Source organism: Trachinotus anak, unplaced genomic scaffold, assembly GCF_046630095.1.
Source record: "Trachinotus anak isolate AG129_WGS33_773 ecotype Australia unplaced genomic scaffold, CSIRO_AGI_Tana_v1 ptg000010l, whole genome shotgun sequence".
NCBI classification, from domain to species: domain Eukaryota; kingdom Metazoa; phylum Chordata; class Actinopteri; order Carangiformes; family Carangidae; genus Trachinotus; species Trachinotus anak.
In genome coordinates, this window is record NW_027273861.1 from 7,671,438 (window position 1) to 7,693,685 (window position 22,248).

The 22,248-nt window shown below is 41.2% G+C and overlaps 1 protein-coding gene across 2 annotated transcripts; it reads left to right on the forward strand.

Annotated features, from left to right (window-relative positions):
* The first annotated feature begins 12,950 nt into the window (after positions 1–12,950).
* Positions 12,951–21,020, forward strand: LOC139626804 (protein shisa-like-2A). Of its 2 annotated transcripts, XM_071487301.1 has the most exons (4): positions 12,951–13,218; positions 16,381–16,517; positions 17,428–17,514; positions 18,668–21,020. In XM_071487301.1, the coding sequence occupies exons 1-4, from the start codon at positions 13,037–13,039 to the stop codon at positions 18,751–18,753; spliced, it is 492 nt and encodes a 163-aa protein (XP_071343402.1). In that variant the 5' UTR covers positions 12,951–13,036; the 3' UTR covers positions 18,754–21,020. The 2 variants fall into 2 exon arrangements, with proteins under 2 accessions (XP_071343402.1, XP_071343401.1); XM_071487300.1 differs by having other exon boundaries at positions 17,428–21,020.
* Positions 21,021–22,248: the final 1,228 nt, after the last annotated feature.

The window sequence follows — 22,248 nt, forward strand, 5'->3', positions numbered from 1 at the left end:
CTCTGGTGCTGCCAGAGGGAAGTGCTTTGTTGCAGTATGTTGATGATATTTTGATTGCAAGTGAGACCAGAGAGGGATGCGTTAAAGCTACTCTGGCTCTTTTGACCCACTTGGCTGAACAGGGGCACAAAGCCAGCCTGTCCAAACTGCACTTTGTTGCCACAGAGGTCACATTTCTGGGTCATGTAATCTCCGCTGAGGGAAAAATCCCTCTCATCAAAGAGAATTGAAGCAATTCAAAAAATTCTGAAACCGGTGACAAAGAAACAGGTGATGTCATTTTTGGGCATGACAAGCTATTGCAGACAATGGGCCTGAAAGCATCAGACCCTGTCACCTGGACTGTGGAGGCTGAAAAAGCTTTCAATGACTTGAAAATTACTTTACAGACACCTCTGACACGTTTCCCCGACTGTTCACGACCTTTCACTCAGACTGTCGACGAGAAGGGGGGTTTCATGACTTCTGTGTTACTGCAAGACCACGGGGGCAAATCACGACCTGTTGCTTATTTCTCATCTAAGCTTGATACTGTGGCTGCAGGTCTGCCTCATTGCCTCAGAGCCGTAGCACACTGTTTACTTTAAATTGCAAAGGAAAATTAGTGTTTATGGTCAATGTCCCCATGTCACATCATTATAAATGATGCTGTTGGAGTATTATTACTGATGCACTCATGTCAGCAGCATTTTAATGTAGTGGCTGGCTGGTGTTAAAGCTACTTTTAACTGCTTACAGAGTAAATAGTAGTACTACTTAAAAGTAGAAGTAGTGGTACCACTATCTGCAAAGTAGTAGTTTAATTGATTACAATGCATCATGTTTTATAAGCTTTTTGTAAGTGTTATGTAATCTTAATATGCAAAGTAACTGGTGAGTGTAGCTGTAGAATAAATGTGCAGCACTGACCCTTTAGTAGTATCTAAAAATTAAGCTACATGTTGATTGATTTACAAACCTCCTCTAGAGCCACTGTGAAGACATTATAGATGGTTTTCGCAGGCTGAGGTGTAGCCCCACTACTCATGATGTGACAGGGACTTTTATTAAAAGTCACTTATGTTACATTTCCACTAGAATGTCAGCTATCACAGAGTCAAATTTTGACAGTAATTAGATTTGCTTCTAATGACCCTAAAGGCTAAAGGCTTTTCTGAAAATTTGACAGTTTTCCAAATTTTGTGCAGTCATGTAATCTCTAAATATCATAATATGTTCAGTTTGCAATATTCATTTCATTTCCATGACAAATATGTGTTTTTCTTTTCTCATTAGGAACTGTTAGGTCCACACATGACAAAATCAACACTGAAACTTTCGTCCACTGTTATTTGCATAGAGTGACCTTTGTCACATATGTGATGCCGAAGATGATGCTATTCTAAACACAGCTTAGACACCTGGTATTTCATATATCACAGTTAAAATATTACATTTGAGTTATAAATGTTGACCTTTAATATCAACTCCCTCTTTGAGTTAATCAGTTATTAAACTGGAGCACAAACTCAGGTCTGTGACGTCACAGATATTAGCCAGTGTATGTTAAATGGATAGATGGACGAGGCTTGATTCAGAATGGACAAAATTAAACAAAACTAGGTCAAAACCTAGTATATGGCAGGACCGCATATGGTCAAACCCTGATTTTATAACTGAGATATCGTCTGACAAAATTACCAAACACATAAGTTAAAGACAAAGATGTTTGTGATTTCAGCTACATTGACTGTCAGAAAAAGTGAGAAGCAACAGATTATATTTCTTATTTTGACTCACACCCAGAGCATCCTCAATAACTTTGCCTTTATTTACCTCAACTCCAGAATGTAACAGAATTTCATTTGAGGCAGTTCTTTATTTCTAACTCACTCTGTCTAATGTGTTTAATTGGTCATAGCAGTGTTTAAGTGCAAAACTTTTTTTTTTCATCCCATTAAAACACAAACTCAACACTTATGTAACCATTTTAAAATTAAAGCCCTCTCACATTTCAGTGGACAGCAACCCTTTAATTCTTAACAGGACTGTTATTGCTGTGCTGCAGTAAGCATAATATCTCATTTCTGGTTGCTGGTGTTTCTGTTTACATGCTACTCAGATCTGCTAGTTTCTTTAGCATTTCCCAATGACATCTCTCTCTCCCTCCCACTCTCCTGCTCTCTTTCTTGTTTGATGTGTCTTATGTTTAGTTATTTCTCTGCCTCCTTTAGTAATAATGATACATTGAATGAAAGTAGTTTATTTACGTACCGTAATGGAGGCAAGGCCCAGTGAACTTGAAGCAGTGGCTAGGTAGACTGCCCGTGACAACACATGTAGCCCTAAACTCCTGGTTTGCATCCATATACAGTCCAGCCACTAGGTTTATACCTAGTCGTCATAATAGAACCTGTTTGCACAAGAAACTCAAATGTAGTGACGTGGTGTTCAGCTGATCAATGGTGGAGATATGATCGGTCAGTCAGTTAGGCACATTCAGCATTATAGGGCTGGCCTCGCTGTTGCAGTCCTTCCAAAAACTCATGTCGCATCGTGGATAATCTAAAGCTGGTTTGGTTCTGCATTAGCTCTCTTCAGAGTGGGTGATCATTTCTGTACAAGACGTAATTCATCATTATCCCTCTCCTCCTTAAATAGTCAACGAATGCTGCCTGTTACCTCGATGCTGCCTGCTCAGCACACTGCCACAGCAGGTTTTTACATGCAAGCTTTTGTGCACACATTGCACACATTAAGGGAAACACCTTATCCTTCCTGGTAACAGGAGCCCAAATAAGCACTTTCTATTATAGTTATAATGAAATCAGAATACACATTATGCAAGCTAGTTTAATCCAAAAGAAACCAGGATATTGTGTCATGCAGCTACCCAGGCTTTTTATTACTGAATTTATGTGCTTGCATGTACTCTTTCAAAATGGACTGGCACAAACAGTGTTTCGTAGTGGGACAGTCTAGCACACACTTTTTTTTTTGCTTGAAAGAGCACCTAGCAACAAATGTAGTGACTTGTTGGGCAAACCTTTGCTACTTAAGAGTAAAGTCGCCCTCACTCTGTGTCTACTCTGTTCAGTGAGTGGCAAATACCTGGGCCTGGTTATGTGTATGGTGTTTTTGTCAGATGACTACGTTATAACATTAAGATTCAAAGTTGAAGGGACTAAAGTGACACTTTAGACACACTCACCATCCAGGTCAATGCACGCTTTGTGTGAGCCGTGGAGGACACAGTAAACATAGGCAGAGTTTTCCAAACTTTGAGTAGGACACGGTTAGTGACTGTCGGTTGTATGCTACTTTCATTATACATTGTGGGATACTATAAGTCCACTATATAGGGTACAGTAATTCTCACTATACATTTGGACAGCACTGCAACATGGCAAACTCACTATGTAATGGACTTTATAGAGAGTAGTGAGTGATTTCGGACGTGGCCTGTGTTTTCCCTCAGTCCTTGCTTCTGTTTGTTCCTGCTCAGTCCCCCTGATGAATCCTCATGTTACTGACTTTTACCAGTATATTGGATATTCTGAATTTTGCTTTCCGTTCCCTTCGTCAGTTTTCGCTTGTGTTTGTAAGTAATTTTGTTATTAAATAACTAGGGCAGTCAAAGTTAACGTGATAACGAGTTAACACCACTAATCTTTTTAATGCACGATTTACTCGCTCACATTCTGTGATTATGACCTTCGCCCTGCCCGCGTAGTTTGGGAAACCAGGAAGCGACGCAGCAGTAATGTTGTGGATGGCAAGCAGAAATAAAAAAATATTATGCAGAAATATTTGTCAGTAAAAACTGGAAGAATTCCCTTTTAACAGGTAGAAACCTCTGACAGAACCAGACTTAGGGTGGGTGGGTAGCCATCTTCTTTGACCAGTATGGTTGAGACAAGAGAAGAATAGAAAAATATCCAGACACGGTAATGTGGCTGGTATTCTGTGTGTGTGTGTGTGTGTGTGTTTGTGTCATTGTTAAAGGAATGTGCTCCTGGAGACACCCACTGTAGCAGGACCTAAAACGGGTGGTTTTGAGTTCTTTGGCAGGTGCTTATAATTCTGTCTGTCTGTCTGTGGACAGATTTCTGTCACCACTACAGTGTCATAACTGTGCAAATTACAGTCATGAAATTTTACAGATGTGTAGATCAAAACGTCAACGTGTTGATGGGTGTCGCTGCTGGGCTGATCCAATCGCAAGCCATGATGCCCGTCAACATGGTGACGTTGTGACCCCGTGAGCACTGAGTAGCATTACATGACTAACTCAGTACTCATGGGTTGGACCACACATATCTTCAAATTCACCTGTAAAGTTTCATGACTGTATCTTGCACAAAATCTGTCCACAGGCAGACAGACATAAACACTTGTACTCAATACTGCCTCAGTGGTAGTTCTCGCAGTTGGTGTCTCCAGGACCACATTTTGCACATTTCAGACAAAGTGAGAGCAATATCAGCCCCAGTGTTGTAATTGGTATTGATTTAAATTCAGTTTCAAGTGATATTTGGGTCATTCCAGAATTGGAGGACATTTGGGCTTCAAAATTCTTGAAAAATAAACCTTCACTTTTCTGTTTTTCTGCTACATATTCATCAGTAATAGGTAATAAACTATCAAAGGCTTGATTAGCTCAGCTTACAGATCAATGGTACAATTTTTATTACATGATTTATTTGGTGTTTACAATACTTGGTGCAACCCTGTTACCAACACTGAGGAACCTGAAAAAAGTACATTATTGATTTCTGAAATATAATTCCTTTTCCATTAAGTAAATAAAGTGACATTCTCTCTGAATGACCATTTGATTTCACATATGACTTGATTTAAATTAATTTTAACAACTTTCGAAATCTGTCTCACCCAACTTTTCAATAATGGCATGTTTCACTTTACCAATTTCAGGATTTATTGTACAATATTTACTCTAACACATTTTGCATATGATTGCATAAACTCTTTAAAGGAAAATGGGTCAAACCCTTTTGAGCTGAGAAAGTAATTTAGGTAATTTAGATTATTTTCAATTAAAATGATATGGTAACAGGGTTGAAATTAGGGTACCAGGGTTGCATAAAGTAAGATGGATGACTAGCTACATTATTTTTGATTATAGATCATCATATAAAAGTGACAAATAAATGCCCAAGACACCAAAGTGTTCTTTGAATAACTTTTAATACCTTCCGTCGCACTTTTCCTCAAATAACACCCAAAAAATAGAAGAAATAATAATAATTAAAGAAACTTTGCTGAAACTTGCCCTTTGGTTCAGAACCTTTGATGGCTGGCTGCCCTAGCCTATCAACATATTCACTCTAACACTGAGCTAAAAACATTTCACTCTAACACTTAGCTGAAAACTTGTCATCTGCTTTAAAACATCGGTCTCATAATATTCCACTTTACTCTTCATGGCTGACCAGAGTGTTCCATTGGTCTTCTGCGATGACCAGGTGGCGTGAGGTAACATTTTGTGGCGGTGGAATGATGGTCAGCATATCCTCAAAAGGATACCAATGGACATCCTCCCTCAACGGCCAGAAAAAAAAGCGGTTTTCCCCCACTCTGTGCATACATTTCACCTGGCAGTGGGTCTCATTCACCTCTTGGATGATCCCTGGGTAGATGTGGCCCTCATACAGCAGGGCACACCATTTACCCACAACCTCTGGAGTATGCCACTGCTCTTCTTCTGGTGTGCTGTGTGTTAGGTCTTCTGTGTGGTCATCTGTGGAATTAAAGCTGAAGCTTTTGGTTTTCTGGCAATTACATTCCAGATTCCCATTTGCAGAACACATGCAGCTGATGTCGCGGTAGAGCATTTTTCCAGGTGAAAGAGTAATCACCTGGCAAGGCAAGATCAGTCATACACAAGTTAGTTCAAAGTGCTTTAACTAAATAAGAATCATGGAGAAACAGTGAATACCTGGTGAAGCCTCATTGTGGATGGTACCGCTGGAAGGTCAGCCGGCATTTCCTTCACTGCATCATCTACATCTTGCTCCTGGATGTAAAACAATTTCACCTTTGATTGACCATCATTCGGAGCTTGGTAAAGGGACATTGCCGTGGGAATATCAACTCAGCCCTCCTCTTCAGTGTGCCACCTATGCCATCTGGGGCTCCTTTGCCATGACTGGCTTCAAAGTAATTCCAGGTTCCCCTTGTAAACCCCTTCTTAAAAATTTCAGTGCAAAAAAGGTAAAAGTTTCTACGCTGTTTGTATTGTGTGCAGGGCCCATCGCTAAAAAAATGCACAGTTGTTACATCTGGGAATTTTTCTCTGATTTCCTTCAGAATGGGCTCCACGTGTTTCCATATTGCAGGTGGTCCCTTCAATCTTGATGCCGATATGGCGCAGAAGGAGGTAGGAGCCAGTTCTCCCCCCACGTGATAAACACCAGTGTGTAAAGTGGCCTGTTGGTAGGATGCACCAAAATGAACAGACTGCACTTCTGCACTGTACTTGCAAGCGTGAGAAAGCATACTGCTGCCTGATGTTGTAGAGATGACGCCTAAACTTCTGGAGCAAAGTGGCAAATGTTTCCACCAGCTCTTCTTGTGAGGATTCATATTCTGTTTTCAAAGTGACCTTTTAGGTTGCTCCAGAGTCATCTTTGTGCTTTTTGTCAACAGTTGCCCACTGAAGGTAGGAGACACGATCAGTAGCTTTGTAATGGCCTGTGAATGGATAGCTCTTATTGCTGCACTTGTCACATTCTCCATACATACATTGCTTGCTTGTGATGTCACACGTGATGGCTTCTGTCAGGCTCTCCAAATTGAACGTGTCAATGATGTGCATCTGATGAAGCTTTTTAGCAATAAAGCCAAGATTTTCATGTTGTTTGCACGTACATGTGTCAGGATCTGCCAGCATTGGGTGCACAACCCAATAGGGACGAAGTGCAAAACAGCGAGTATGACAGCTGGATGTTGGTCTGCTCAGCGAGGAACCTCAAATGGAGGTTCTTCACTGAATCCAGAAGTAGTCTTTTCTGCATTTTCTTTTTTCCTTTTGTGACCGTTTGCTTTTTTCCAGTAGTGATCCTGCTCACATCGTCACGTACAAAGAATGACGTTACCTTTTCTTTTAGTCTCACACCAATTCCAGTGTATTCCTTCCTCTTGTAGTAGCAGACATTTTCATTTCCCAGGTTCTTCCATCTTCTTGAAAATCCAAGTACCTCCTGTGCCAATTTCTGCAGCCTGTACTTCTTCAGGATTTTGCTGGTGATTACTGCTGCAATGAGTTGTCTGTGACTCTCTCTCTTTGATTTTTTGTACTGTGTATGCACTTCCTCAGCTACTGCTGTATGGAACAACAGGGTTCTTCTTAGGGATGTGTGCGAAGCTTCCCTGAGTATTTTGTTGACTTTGGCTCTTGGAGATGGATGAGCCATTTTCAATCGTTGAAGCCGTTTCCTGTATTTTTCTGTTTAGTGTTCTGCTCTTCTCAACTTTTCTTCTGGTTCCTCTTGCTTGCTTTTTGATTTTTTTTGGGCAGCCCATTTTCTTCTTCTCCCAGCATCACTTTTCCTAAAAGAAACATATAAGCATTAATTTTGTTCTATAACAATTTCACCTGCAGCAAAATTTGCATTAGCAGCCTTTACCATTTTGTGCTTACACTAACTTACATTACTCAATAACCTTATTGTATGCTTACCTTGAAGTCCCAGGTTGAGAGCTGGAGCTAAATTCTGGATATTCTGCCCTAAACGGGATTTCTGGTGTGACTGGAGGTTCAGGGGTGATTGGAGGGGTTATTAACCCTTCAAGTAACTTTCTCCTGGCTTTACTCCTCTTATGAGCCTCTCTCCACTTTTTTTGTTGGGCTCGCTGTCCTTTCTCACTGCGGTCTTTTTGAAGCAACTTCTTTCCTGTTTCTACATCTTTTTTCCATTTCTCTCTTTCTTTGAGTAAGTACTGTTGTCTCCTTTGTACATCAGCATCACGCTTGGCTCGGTAACGTCTCTGCTTTTCAGCAGCACTCAATGGTGGACCACACTGTGGGTCACACTGTATGAAAAACAATTTATCTAACTTAATTTAGTGTCCCCTATTATGAATTGTAACTCATTGTTTGAATACAGTTTTATTTATGTAAAGTTAATCATCCCATCGAGGTAGTGCTGCAACCATAATCCATTTGGACTACCATTAGGAAATAAAAGGAAACAATTCAGTATGTAAAATTCAGAAATGTGTTTACAATATGTAGAGTAACTAAATTATATCTCAGATAATGTAAATTGTTGAATTAAATTACAAATAATAGTTTCTAAAGTCTGAGTAAACTGGAGGAGGTGCAACCCTGTTAATGTAGTGCAACCCTGTTACTCTAATCACAGCAACAGGGTTGCAGGTAACAGGGTTGCAAATCCGTACTAATGTTAGCTTTCTCTCAGGAGTAGAATCTAGCTGTTTAGCTAACTGTTACTGCTGACCAAGAGGACAAACTTACTTATGAAAATAAGAAAAGAAAAAAATAAAATAATAATTGTCTTATTCTGATCATATGCATAAAAGGGTTGCATGAGGTAGAGTGAGACATTCAATCAAGGCTAACTATGTTATAAAAATATGAAAAATAGAAGAGAGGACATACCTTTGCTCTACCCATTCTTTTGGAAAACTGTTTGATAATGTCAAGTCCAGCGTATCATGTGATTCACTGCTCTCTTCTTCTTCTTCTACCATGCTAAAAAGGTTATGGTAACAGGGTTGCGTGCATGTTGTGGGACACACGCTCCATGAATAATAATTATTATTTGAAATATTATGTTGCATCATCTCTTGAAGTCCATCTTCATTGGCTGGCATAATCATGGGACGGTCCAGTCTCTCCCACAGCTTCTGTTAGATACAACATCCGAGTAAACTTATACGGATGAACACAGCCACTCTTGTAGCTGTGAGGAGTGGAAGAAAGAGAAATGAAATTACAATCACACATGTGATTAAAAAGTTTAAATATTAAAGACAAAGCAGTTACAGTTATAATGGTCTGAATGAAAGAGTCATGGTTTTGAGGCAAACATACTTCAACATATCATCTACCACTTTTTGTGGTAGATTTGCTGGTACTCTTCCACTGAGTGATGGTGTATCTTCACTGGACCACCGAGGTGTACATCAGCAAAGCTTTGCTGGTTATCAGCACTGAAGGGCTGTGGGCTGCCAGTAACATTGGAGACCACTGGAAGGTCAGCAGGTGACATCACGGACTGAGGCCTTTTAGCCAAATTCACCTTCCCTGGAGGTTCAGCAGAAGGTCTGAAAACACCCCACTCAGAGCTGTGCTTCCTCTCCTGGCGAGGGTTGGCAGCAGTAGCAGAGTGCTGGGGTAACAGGGTTAAATTCTGCACCTGGGGAAGTTCAGAGGCACATGAGATGATGTCAGGCTCTGGAAAAACACCAAACTTTTACTGGGTCCAAGTCGTGGGCCAAATGTCAATATTATTGAAAAACAGACATAAATTGACCATGTTCTTTTCCTCTCTATCAGCAGTTTTTCTTCAGTCATTTCCAATCAAAACAGCCCCCCCCCCCCCCCCCCCCCAAAAAAAAAGAATATAAAATCACTCTGTTTTTCATTAAAACACAAACAAACATTTAAACATTTATACTTGCTCTTTCCACGTAAACTGCAAATGGATTACTGGGAAGTTCAAACTTGATTTTCTGGGTTCCAAAGTCAGCAAATCGCTGTGTGAACTTGGTACAAAGTAGGCTCAGGTTTTCTGCAAAATGTGCACTTGGAAACACAGCGGTAGAGACCTGGTCGGTCTAATTGGCAGCATGGAAAGTGACCCAAACGTAGTACAGCCACATCCGCTCCGCACACAACACAAACATTTTTACCCTTTATGTCAGTGAACAGATGCTCTGCCTCCATCCTGTCTTGAAAGCCCCTGTTTTCAAAGTCCACATTTCATTTGGCCATTTTTTTTAGGGGCTAGCTTAAATTTGACTCAAACTGTAGGAGTGCGGGACACCGATGAGTAGCTGTCATTAAAGGGGGAGCTGGCACTTGCAGGCCTTGATTGACGTGCCAAAGCGCCAGCTATTGCAGTGCAATCATCTTCAACACCTCACTGGAGACCTGCCACGTGCCTGCCTGCCTCAAATCCTCCACCATCATCCCTGTCCCCAAAAAACCAAGGCCCACAGGACTAAATGACTATAGACCCATTGCCCTGACCTCTGTGGTCATGAAATCATTTGAGCGCCTTGTCCTGTCCCACCTCAAATCCATCACTGACCCACTCCTGGACCCCCTGCAGTTCGCCTACAGAGCCAACAGGTCTGCGGATGACACCGTCAACATGGCTCTCCACTTCATCCTCCAGCACCTGGACTCCTCAGGGACCTATGCCAGGATCCTGTTTGTGGACTTCAGCTCTGCCTTCAACACCATCATCCCGGCTCTGCTGCAGGACAAGCTCTCCCAGCTGAGCGTGCCTGACTCCACCTGCAGGTGGATCACCGACTTTCTGTCTGACAGGAGGCAGCACGTGAAGCTAGGAAAGCACGTGTCTGACTCCCAGACCATCAGCACTGGATCCCCGCAAGGCTGCGTTCTTTCTCCTCTGCTCTTCTCCCTGTACACCAACACCTGCACCTCCAGCCATCAGTCTGTCAAGCTCCTGAAGTTTGCAGACGACACCACTCTCATTGGACTCATCTCTGATGGCGATGAGTCTGTCTACAGGTGGGAGACTGAGCGTCTGGTGACCTGGTGCAGGCAGAACAACCTAGAGCTAAACGCTCTGAAGATAGTGGAAATGATAGTGGACTTCAGGAAGAGCCCAGCCCCACCCACCCCCATCTCCCTGTGTGACTCCCCTGTGGCCACCGTGGAGCATTTCCGCTTCTTAGGAACCACCATCACACAGGACATTAAGTGGGAGCTGAACATCAGCTCCCTCATCAAGAAAGCTCAGCAGAGGATGTATTTCCTGAGGCAATTGAAGAAGTTCAACCTGCCAAGGACTATGATGGTGAACTTCTACACCTCCATCATTGAGTCCATCCTCACCTCCTCCATCACCATCTGGTACGCTGCTGCCACGGAGAGGGACAATAACAGACTGCAGCGTATCATCCACTCTGCTGAGAGGGTGATTGGCTGCAATCTTCCGTCCCTCCAGGACCTGTACGCCTCAAGGACTCTGAGGCGTGCAGGGAAGATTGTAGCTGACTCCTCCCACCCTGGACACAAACTCTTTGAGACACTCCCCTCTGGCAGGACGCTGCGGTCCTTCAGGAACAAAACCTCTCGCCACAAAAACAGCTTCTTCCCGTCTGCTATCAGCCTTATCAACGAGGCTAGAGAGCCCCACTGTCACTGATCCCCCCGATCCCCAATTGCACCAATCACAAGCACAAATTCCTTGTATGTGGAAACATACTTGACAATAAAACCGATTCTGATTCTGTTTCTGATTCTGATTCTGATCTGGGATTTGTAGTATCAGTGGTGTGCATGGTATATACCGGTGGGCCAGTTCTGATAGACATAAGGTATTATCTCATGGGCCGGATGGGCCTTCAGTCTGACATGTATGCTCTACAGGTTCATTGAAAGCAAGTCCTGCATTCAAACTCTGTACAGATGTATTTTCAGCAAAATGTATTTACATTGTTTTATTATTTTAAAAAGTAAAAATAAGTATTATATATTAATGTTGTAGTTTTGAGCTCATTTTTACAATGTACAATAAGTACAGTACTTGAATAGATGTATTCATTTACTTTTTTGCCAGTGATTTCAACAAACCTTTGATCTTACCTGGTTGTCTTTCCATTTCAGTTCAGTGAAGAAGCTAAATGCCAACAGGAAACAGTTGTATTTTGTAGCTGAAGCTTTACTTGAAACTTTGTTGTAGTTTCAGTGACTGTTCACTGAAGTGTTATAGTGTGGTCTGTTCAGGCTGTTCCGGTGCACATTTTTGTCATCCAGTCTGGTTTATGGCAGCACAGACCTTTTACTTACTTTTAACTTCCAGTCAATTACACTGCCAGCAGCTCATTATAAATGTTTTGATCAGAGACCCAGAAACCAGCCGGTACAGTTTGTGGTGATCTGATAAACCATTTATGAAAATGCAACATGTAAACACACTACAAACAAAAATATTAAAGGTGATAGACTTTAAGTTAGTATCGCCCTGGTTCTCTCAACAAAATGCCAATGAGATTTTTCCATTTGCATTTGCATCACAAATCCATCCATTATCTATATGAGGGTGGGACAGGACACAGAGTGTTAGAGTCACCAGTTAACCTAATGTCAATGTCTTTGGACTGTGGGAGGAAGCTGGTTGTGCTATTGTGCTACTGTACTATGTCCTAATTAATTCAATTATGGCTGGCTGCTCACTCAATCAGTGCATCATTATTATCATCCATTATCATACTTATTATTTATTATATCATTATCCTATTTGTTTACTGTATGTCACTATTGAGAGGACGGACCCCTTCTTATGGTTTCATTGATTAACTTTGTATCTCTCCATGATCTTATCTGAGTGCTGGGTTACTGTTGACGGATGCCTGTGGACGTATGCAGATGTGTATCCTCACGGTCTCGCATGATTGCGCCACAGAATGAAATCTGAGTAAAACCCTGTGTAGACGCCGGGAGCTGGGATCATGCAATAAAACAGAGCACACTGCCACAGCCATCTTTTCTTCTGCAGACCAATTATTAAGTGTAAATAAGCAACATATGCACTGGGAAAGTTGTATTAGATGAGACATACATGCATTATTATTTTATGCAATAATATAGTGCATCTGAAAGCATCCAGCATTTACTCATTTCTTGATCACGAAGTTGATGCTGTCGAAACAGAGAGAGAGAGAGAGAGAGAGAGAGAGAGGGAGGGAGGGGTGGGTGGGGGTGCACTGGTCTCAGTCCAGTGCGTCAGTGGGGAGCGGACGGGATGAGAGCGGGCTTTAATGTGCGCCACACCGCGTCCGGCTGCCTGTGTGCGGACGGTCTGTGTCCGCCATGAGTTCGGACTGCGAAAGTTACTACAGCAAAGAAAACGTGTTCGTGGAGAGCTTCTCCTGCCCGAGAGCGGACAGTGACCCCACGGCACTTTTCTGCTGCGGCTTCAGCGACTTGAAGTACTGTTGCGATGACCCCAACAGCTTTTTCCCCTACGAGTATGGATACATGTGGTGGTTAAGGTAAGGAGCGACTGATAAAAGCAGTTCAATCTACGTGTTGCACAGATTTTTATCCCCCCCCCCACCCCCCCACCCCCCTAGGACGCCTGTCAGAGATGGAGCCTGCTCGCAACTTGTTTTTACGCAAAATAAAATCTGCAGAGCGCGGTGCATGGTTCCTCCTGCAGCAAACAGACACTCAGCTCATAACTGCACATCTCAGTCAGTGGGCCTACTTTTGAGCAGAAGGGGCTTTAACGGTTAAATAAAAGTATATATGTTTGACCTGAAAGGCGCAGAATCTACTGTTGAAGTCAGTGGTTAATGGCGTTTTTGCCTGGCTCTAATCGGGCTGTCTGAATGAGAAACTGACTGATGAGAAGACTTTTGATTCAGAAAATTCAGACTCATCCTGAATCGATATGTGGGGAGTTCAGAGAGGAATTTTAATGCTGCCTAGACTTCAGTGTTATGTCAATGCAACATTGTCAAACGTGCAGGTGGAAAAGGTGGAAATTCTTGACATTTGCCAGAAACAGACAAATATTAAACTAGAATGTCACTGGATCTGGGTTATTATCTGGAGCTGCAAAAATTTGTACAATAGCAGTGAATTTTTATAAAGAGAATGACAATAAAAACCTGTGTATATTTTTGACTGGTGAAATCATGGCCAATAACCAGTTTGCTTCAAAATCCAGTGTTGGCCCTGAAACTGATGTGGTGAAACTGTTTGTCCTTGTGGAACAGCTCTGGCTGTTAATGAAAATATATTGGGTTTGGTTGCTATTTGCATTGCCCAAGGGCACCTCCGTATATCCACGCTCACTGATATAGAATGAATCTACATGTATGATCCTTGAGCAACTGAAGATCACTTTAACCCATATTTTATATAATAATTCTGTTCCTCAACATGCATCAATCATCATTTACTTGCTTTGCCTTTATTTTTTTATGAATTTCTGTCTTTCTATATTTTAAATTTGTTCTCCCTTTCTTCTAGTTGCACGTCATCCACATTGTTTCCACATTGTGTTTTTATTTCTCCATGTTTGAGTTGTCTGTCACCTGAGATTTCTGCTGCCAACTGAATACAAGAGAGATAAATGGAATTTAATTGGTGGCATGCTATTCACAGCACTGAAAAAGTGCAGTTAAGAAACATCTTTTCTCAGAAACTGTGGCCCCGTAGAAAACAGTTGTTGAAAACATGTTCTGTAGATGTCATTTTTAATGATTGCTTTAATGAGGACCACAAACAAAGTACTATTCACTTCCACTGCACTGTGGTGGAGAAATTGAAAGGATGTCTGTGAACATTTAAGAATACAACGCGCAAAACACTCAGGAGACTGAATGTGATTGTGTGAAGTAATTATCCGTGTTTATGATGGATTTTAATCAGTTCGTATTGTACCACAATGCAACTCATGTAACGTGCTACCAGATGATCTCAGTGGGAGTTTTGTCCAGTGAAATTTTCTGGATCTGGGCAGCATTTAATCCGGTTTGTCTGCATCATTATGTGTTTTTATTTGTAATAAGAACCCCACTGAAAAAAAGCAGCTGAAGTGCTTTACCACTCTTCAGGTATGAATGCAGAGCATGTCACTCATGCACCCTGCTGCTCCAGATTTGAAGCACACTAGACACAAAAGATTGTAAACACATTAAGAAGAATTAAATCGACTTATTTTTCTTTTTCTCTGCCAACAAAAGGACAAGAATGCACAAACAATAAAACAGAGTAAAATTAAGTAATTAAAATAATTTCCTTTGCCTATTATTAAGAAATAGACTTTACATTCTTTTCATCTAAATATGCCAGACTAGGTTTATTTCCACTCACCAATTATTAGTGCAATCAGATTTACAGTAAAAAAATGTCAGCATACTGATTACCTTGCAAATCTACTGCTGCACACAGCTTCTGCAATAAAGCACTGTTGAGAATACAGTATTAGCACTGTAAAAACAGAAATCATTTACAGTGTTTATATTTTGTGAATTTTATACAAATTTACCTTGCACAAGCTAACTGTGACAAAGTTTGTTGTGACATGAACATTAATATTTATCCTTTTTCCCCGTTCATAGAGATGTAGACAAGCAGACACTGTCTGTCTGCTGAAACGTGTTGACTCACTTAACCACAGCTGCTGCATCTGAGTCGAACTAACCTAGCTTTCCCCCTCCACTAGAAGCATATCATAATAGGTAGAATCATACAGTGCATTCAAAGTGAAAGAACAGAGAGAAGAACAATGAAACGTGAAGAAACGTGTACTGTGAATGTGTCTAAATCTGTACACACTTTTAAACAAAATCTGAAGACACTTGCTGAGTGCTAGTGATAGTGGATCCCCTTTGAAGATCCCACTTCTGATGTTGATTGGGCTCAATGTTAACAACACGTCTGTATGGTGGAGATTCAGGGTGGTCATCCAGGTCTTCATGTTCTCTGTGATGCCTTCCTTGTAGCTGTTGCAGTTATTTTTTTATATTTTCTATTTGAACTCTTTCAATGTGGCTTTACTGATGATTAACTAGTTCTTGCACCCGTGGATTCCTTTCTTACATCCCTGCTGTGAACAGGTTGTTTTTTTTCAAGGAAGCTACAGGTCCTCTGATGATGATGGAGGTGATGATCCTGTACATTGTTGGTATGCAGGTGATGGGTCTGTGATTCTTCAGTTTCTGCATCTCCTCTGTCTTTGGGAGCAGGTACGTGATTCCCCATGTGAACCATTTCTCAGGATTCTCGATGATTTCATTTTAGGCCCATGCAAGTCTTCATGATGCCCGGCAGGTTTTTTGATCCAGGAGTTGGCAATTGTTTCTGTTCCTGGGGCCTTCCAGCAGTGTTCTTAGTATTGATGTTTAACCGTTCTTGGTTCTCTGTGTGGTTGTATTGGTCCTGTTGTTGTTGGATCCTTATAGCTCCCTCATTGTTTTTTCTTGTTCTCCCAGATAGTGGGTGGTTTGTTATATCTTCCTTCTGTTTGATGTTGAGCTTTGGTTCCAGTTGAGTCTTTTCTCAGGAGTGACTGTAATCAATACCAACATGTCAAATTGATGCAGTTGGATCCATCATCTGATGTATTTTCTGTCCATTGAATAGTATTCTGAGAGAAGATGCAAGGTGATACTCCCTCTGTGCCTTTGTTCTGTGTGTTCTAGTCTTGGAGCTCTGGTGGGTCTCTCTGTAGCAGCTGTGGTTCTTCTTGCCTTCATCATCACACTGTGTGTCCTCTGCTACCTGTTCATCACCACCAAACCCAAAGGTCTGGACAATGGACTGCCACTCCGAGCACCAGGTACTGGACTGCAGAGGGATTCTGCGAATACATCAGTAAAATGCGCTGAATTATTGAGGAGAAACCTTGTGACATACACTGCATTCATGTCTGAACCAAACAAACCATACTAGACTTTACTAGATTTTGCATGCTTGTTATTTTCTAAAGACTAGCTGCATAAGTATTTGAACACTCATAACATTGTTATGATTGATTTTTTGTGCTTATTTGTCCATTTTGACAATAAAGACAAAACTATTGAACTATTGGGACTGCCATGTAATTGCAATGTGACCAGGGTGGCAGGCAACAGTGGGGACCAAGGCGTGCCCATCCCTGGTATTGGACACTGGTCCGAGGGATATGGAATGTCACCTCTCTGTCTGGGAAGGAGCAGGAGGTGGAGCAACACCAACTAGATATAGTTGGACTCACATCCATGCACAGCACTGATTCCTGCAAAGGGACTGGACTCTCCATTGCCAGAGTTGCCCAGGGTGTGAGGTCTTCTGTTAGTTCTGTTACACCTGAGGGAAATATCTGGCTCTTTAGCTGCTAAATGATCACAGTGTACACCAGCTCGATGCTAACTGTGTCTGTCTGTCTGTCTTTTTGCTGAATACAGCAAGCAGCTGAGTACGACATGTAATGATATTGAAGGGAGTGGTGAGAGTGAACCAGAATAGTACAGCTGGGGGCTGGAAACCCAAAACAAACAGCTGAAATATGCTATAATGCTATGTAAAGCTGAGGGGAACTGCAGTCAGGTGATATTTCTCTTTCATTTTAATCCATTGTTTAGATTGTGTCTCCAGAAAAGGTCTTGTGCATAACAGCTTTAAAAAGCATTATGTCTGATAGTGTTCTGTCTTTGTGATGTGTCAAGCTCTTTACACACAAGTTTCTGAGTGAATTTTCTGCCTTTCAGGTTCTACATCGAGTCCACAAGAAACAGAACTGAGTCAAACCGGCGCACCTCCTGGCCCTCAAGGTTTCAGGAAACACTTCCTGAGGGGTAAGCTGGACTGTGACAACCAGCCCCCAGATCCTGACCGCCTTTTCCAGCGTTGTTTCATGGCTACTGTGACATCTATCAATGTCGAGGGTCCAGCGTAGTCTTTGAAACTATTTGACTTCAGGAGGAGAGTGCACCAGCTGGGCACAAAAAAGTAGGTCTTACCTCTTGTCAGCAAGTCTTAGCTACACATGACTTTGTGATTTGAATTGACGCCCAGCGCACCAAACCTGACTGACCGCTTCGTAGCTGCGCCTGGTCTGAATACATGAGAAGGCTACACGTGATTAATGCTAAGCAACATACCTCACTCTAGCTTCTACCTTCAAAGAAGCTGGAAGATATTGATAAAGTAAACCAAAAGAAAAGGAAACTGGATTTCACTCACAACAAAATAAGAAAACTTTTAGTGTTGTATGCATTGGGTGGGTAGGTGGATATAATGCCTAAGGCAGCACTGGCGAGCCAAGGATATTCTTCTAATAACCAGACAAACAGTACATTGATCATGTCATTGTCATATCAGTATTTTGAAAGGCTCTGCTTGCATAAAATTTGAGTGCAATCAGCACATGCAGAGCTGGTGATAGCGCCACATTTCTGTCCGATGAACGCTGTAGTTGAGTGAAGAGCTCCTTGATTAGCTCAGATAAGGCTGTAACCTAGACATCCTGTGGTTTGTCCAATCACAATTGACCTTCTCTCATCCTAATGCCCTTTTGTTATTTACTCTCTGAACAAGATGTGCTGCCATCAGTGTTTTCCCTCCTGGTTGTGTGATCGATATTTTTATCATTATTGTTACCATGGATACTAGTCTGTCTGTCCAATTTACACCTGTTCCATACTAGATGTAAAAGTTACACCCAGGCGCAACACATAGAGGGCTGAAGTCTAAGTGGTGCACTGGTCACAACTAAACAAGTTGGACGTAACTTTCAGTTCTAAGTCGGGTGTGACGTTACACCCAAGCTGGTGCACTCCTCTCCAGAGGGCTACAGGTTGGGCTGAATGTAGAATCCCACATAATCTGAGCACTCGTAAGGAGGAATTGTCATTGTTGAAAGGTTTATTGAGAAAGTTATAGTTATTCTTTAGGAAGTCTTGTAAATGATTTGTTTCTAAAAGTGTTTTTGTAATGTGTCTTTTGCAGACAGCCTGAGCAACACAAAACTCTGTTTGCAAACTCCCGTTACAAAAAGGTATTATAGGCAGCTTGAAGGAAAGTTGACAAAATAGCACAGACAATAGACAATCAAATATTTTCATGGATGTAAATCTGAAGGAAAGTGTCTTTGGAAAATGATGTTGGCTGAGTGTAAAATCCAGAGTATTAAATATAGATGATTTTAAATAAACAATTTTAATTGTGTTTAGATAGACCTGTTGCTCCTGTATTTTATGCTCTTTTTTTTTAACTTAAAAAACATACAGAATGCATTGGTTCTTTTTAAAAGGAGATCCACAGAGAAATGACCTCAGTATATTGAATGATGAGTAATGATTGACATCATAGCCTCAGAAATGTTTTTGTTGAACCTGAGAGACAACTGTGACCTTCAGAGCTGTGTCTAAATTTCTGAGGGCACTGAGTTTATTCACATTTAACCCGATGGCCACGAACTCTGCTTTTACACTGTTACGGAGATGATAAAGACAGTAATGAGAGGAGCAGAATAATAGATTAACAGAAAATGTATGTACAAATTCAGAGCATTTAGGACTTAAATGAAAGATGTGGGTGTTTCAGTATTGAATGTATTATGTGAACTGAAGGCTCAACTGAATTGAAATCTTTGGAGCTTGACCTAAAGTCAGGAAATTTACCTCTCTGCTTTGATTAAATCTGTCTCCCGTGGCCCCTGACTTTTTGTAATTACAGTACTAATTCCAGATCTCCACTGGATGCAGCTACATCATGTTCCAGTTGCGCCATTTAAAATGCCCATTGGAAATGTTTCCGAAGTGGAGCGTCTTCATGCAGCCTGTGCTACAGCAGTTATAGTGCAGATATATTTTGTCCACATTTTTAGCCAAGCTAACAAGTCTGTCAGTCCACCACTTTTGTCCAGACATCTCAACAACTGATAGAGGGATCCCGATGAACATTTTTTCAGTCACGATCCCCAGGTCGTGGTGGAAAACAGGAAGCTCATCTGTCTTAGACAGAAATATTTTATTGAAAGTTTGATGCACCAAGGAGAAAATAATGAGCCTCACAATGTCAGCAAGTAAACCAGAGTAGTGCCACACCAAATCCTTTCTAACGGGATGTATATAAATAACACAGCATCACGTTGTTACACCACTGCTGTTACATCACTTGCCTTTTGCCAAACCTCCATACCTTCTCTTCTATGCTTTTCCCTACATCCTTACCTGTAAGACCTTCTGGACACTATCACACAGGATGAATCCTACTCACTTTGGTGATTCTCTGACTTCACCACCATGAGGTCCACGTTTTTGGTTTTGAGCAAGATGTCTCGGCAACTTGTGGATGGATCGCCATGAAACTTAGTGCACACACACACAATCACACGCGCACACACTCACACACACACACACACACACACACACAGTATATGTTCCCTTCCGGATGAATTGTCATCTTGCACCATCATGAGGTCAAGATTTTAATTTGACCTCATGATGTTTATGATCAGCCTCAGACTTTAGAAAGAAAAACCAGTTTTGCTATTTTTACATAAAGACATTCGATAACTATGAAATGCATCCTGAAGTATTGAATGATGCACACGAACGACGCAAGTGATTTTCATGCTGCACAGATGGAGGCTAATCCAGTAAAAATATGCTGCTGTGTAAAGACAGTGGAGCAGAAAAAAAGAGCCAGAATGGCAACAGGCTGTCCCTGACTCCCTGAACACAGCCAGAACATGACACAGCTGCATTAAAGGACATTTCAATAGGCAACAGTTTATGGTCACATTTGTCTTCTTTGAAATGGAGCTTTAACAGCTAACAGGTTTTATCTAATGTGGTCATATAAAGCTCAGGAACCACTGGCATGACGATTAGGCGGCTTAATGCGTCGTGCAAATTGCATATGGAAGGTGTGAACAAAAAACACAAACTCCTCCCAGGTATATATTCTGTTTATTTTGTGGGAAGCCAAACATGAGATAATCAATTCTGTACTTACTGTACAGAAGTGATGTACTCTCAAAGTGAGATTCTGTTACAGTCTGGATGCATCTCACCTCCCAGTCTGATGCCAGTTTGTAATTTGTTTTGATTGTGTCAAAGAAGAAACCGCAGCTTCATGTTGTAGCCGTAAATCCTCATGTTGTGCCATGACGCCTCTGCTCGTTTTAACAGTATTCGTGTAATGTCAGTCTCTGTTCATGAGCTTATTAATGGCCTCATCGTCATCACATCTGGTCTGTGTGCGAGCCTTGTACTTACAGCAAGATATTTGGCAGCTCAAGTGCCTCTTACCTTATGAATGTGTATTTTCCAAAGTTATTAAAGTTATGACTACACGTTTGTGTGCTGTCTCCTGCTTTGATGCATAGCTTAACTTTTGTCTTGCTGCATCTTGAGAAATGGCTTTGAATTTGATCTTACCTCATGTAAAGCATTTTTTATGTGACCAAGCACTAAAGTTGCTGTTGGAGCTGTTCAGGTGACTTATTGTCTGTTTGCTGGATTAGATCAGTAAACATCCAACGAGTCCACAGATTTATTCACTTGACATCAAATCACTTACGTCACAGGCTGTCACTTACTGTACTCACTTACTACTCATGTCGAGCAAGTACGTCACTGGAGAAAAAAATCTTGAAGCTGCAAATCATTCCTGCACCCTGCCACACTTCACTCCCTAACTTTGGTAAAGCAAATCCTCAAATTTCCCTCAAGTTCACAATTTACTGAAGTTTCAAAATGAATGAATAGATAAGTTCAGATAGGTCTAGGACATATGTGAATATTTCTTTAAGGCTCAGCTCTGTGGGCTTTGATCTAAAGGCCACCAGCTTGTATACGTTTACGCTGTATTAATGGTCCAACACTGTTAAAAGTAGACCATGTGGTTTAGTGACTTCATATATCATCGAGCATATTATTCTTTATCCCAACCTTGCCATATATATATATATATATATATATATATATATATATATATATATATATATATATATATATATTATTAATATTATTGATGCATTACAATTTTTTGAGATTGTTTTAATGTATTGTTATAGGACAAAAGTGTAATTATGTTTTGAGAATATTTGACACATACACCAAAACTGCTTTAATTTGCAAAAAATATTCACCAAAATCTGATATGTCTAAAAAGAAAACAAGAAAAAAACTCTTACTTTCAGACAGCAAAAAAAAGAAAAAGATTCTTTTTCGATCCAGTGTGACATCAAGTTTACACATGCACTCATTTAGTGGTGACACACAAAACTGAAAATAAAATCTCCTGACCTGCTGTGCTGCCATGTGATGAGCCCTCACATTGTCCAATATGATGCTGCAACAAAGCTGGACAACTGTTGTCTCCCCATGGACTCACCCACCTTTCATTCACTCACCCCTACACCCCACCCACATTCTCTACTCTCTTTCAATCCCTTTTCTAATCAGCCAGCAGGTGACCAACCTGTTGTGTTCCATCACATGGAATATAATCCAGGTGATTATAAGGTGCACATTCAGTGAATGAGTCAACACAACACGTGCAGCTTTCTTTTCGTTGGG

Excerpts from the sequence above, each read along its gene's own strand:
- LOC139626804 (XM_071487300.1), top strand. The coding sequence starts at position 13,037 with ATGAGTTCGGACTGCGAAAGTTACTACAGCAAAGAAAACGTGTTCGTG. Across the intron at positions 13,219-16,380 it reads GGATACATGTGGTGGTTAAG|TCTTGGAGCTCTGGTGGGTC; the intron begins GTAAGGAGCGAC and ends TGTGTGTTCTAG. Across the intron at positions 16,518-17,427 it reads ACTGCCACTCCGAGCACCAG|GTTCTACATCGAGTCCACAA; the intron begins GTACTGGACTGC and ends TCTGCCTTTCAG.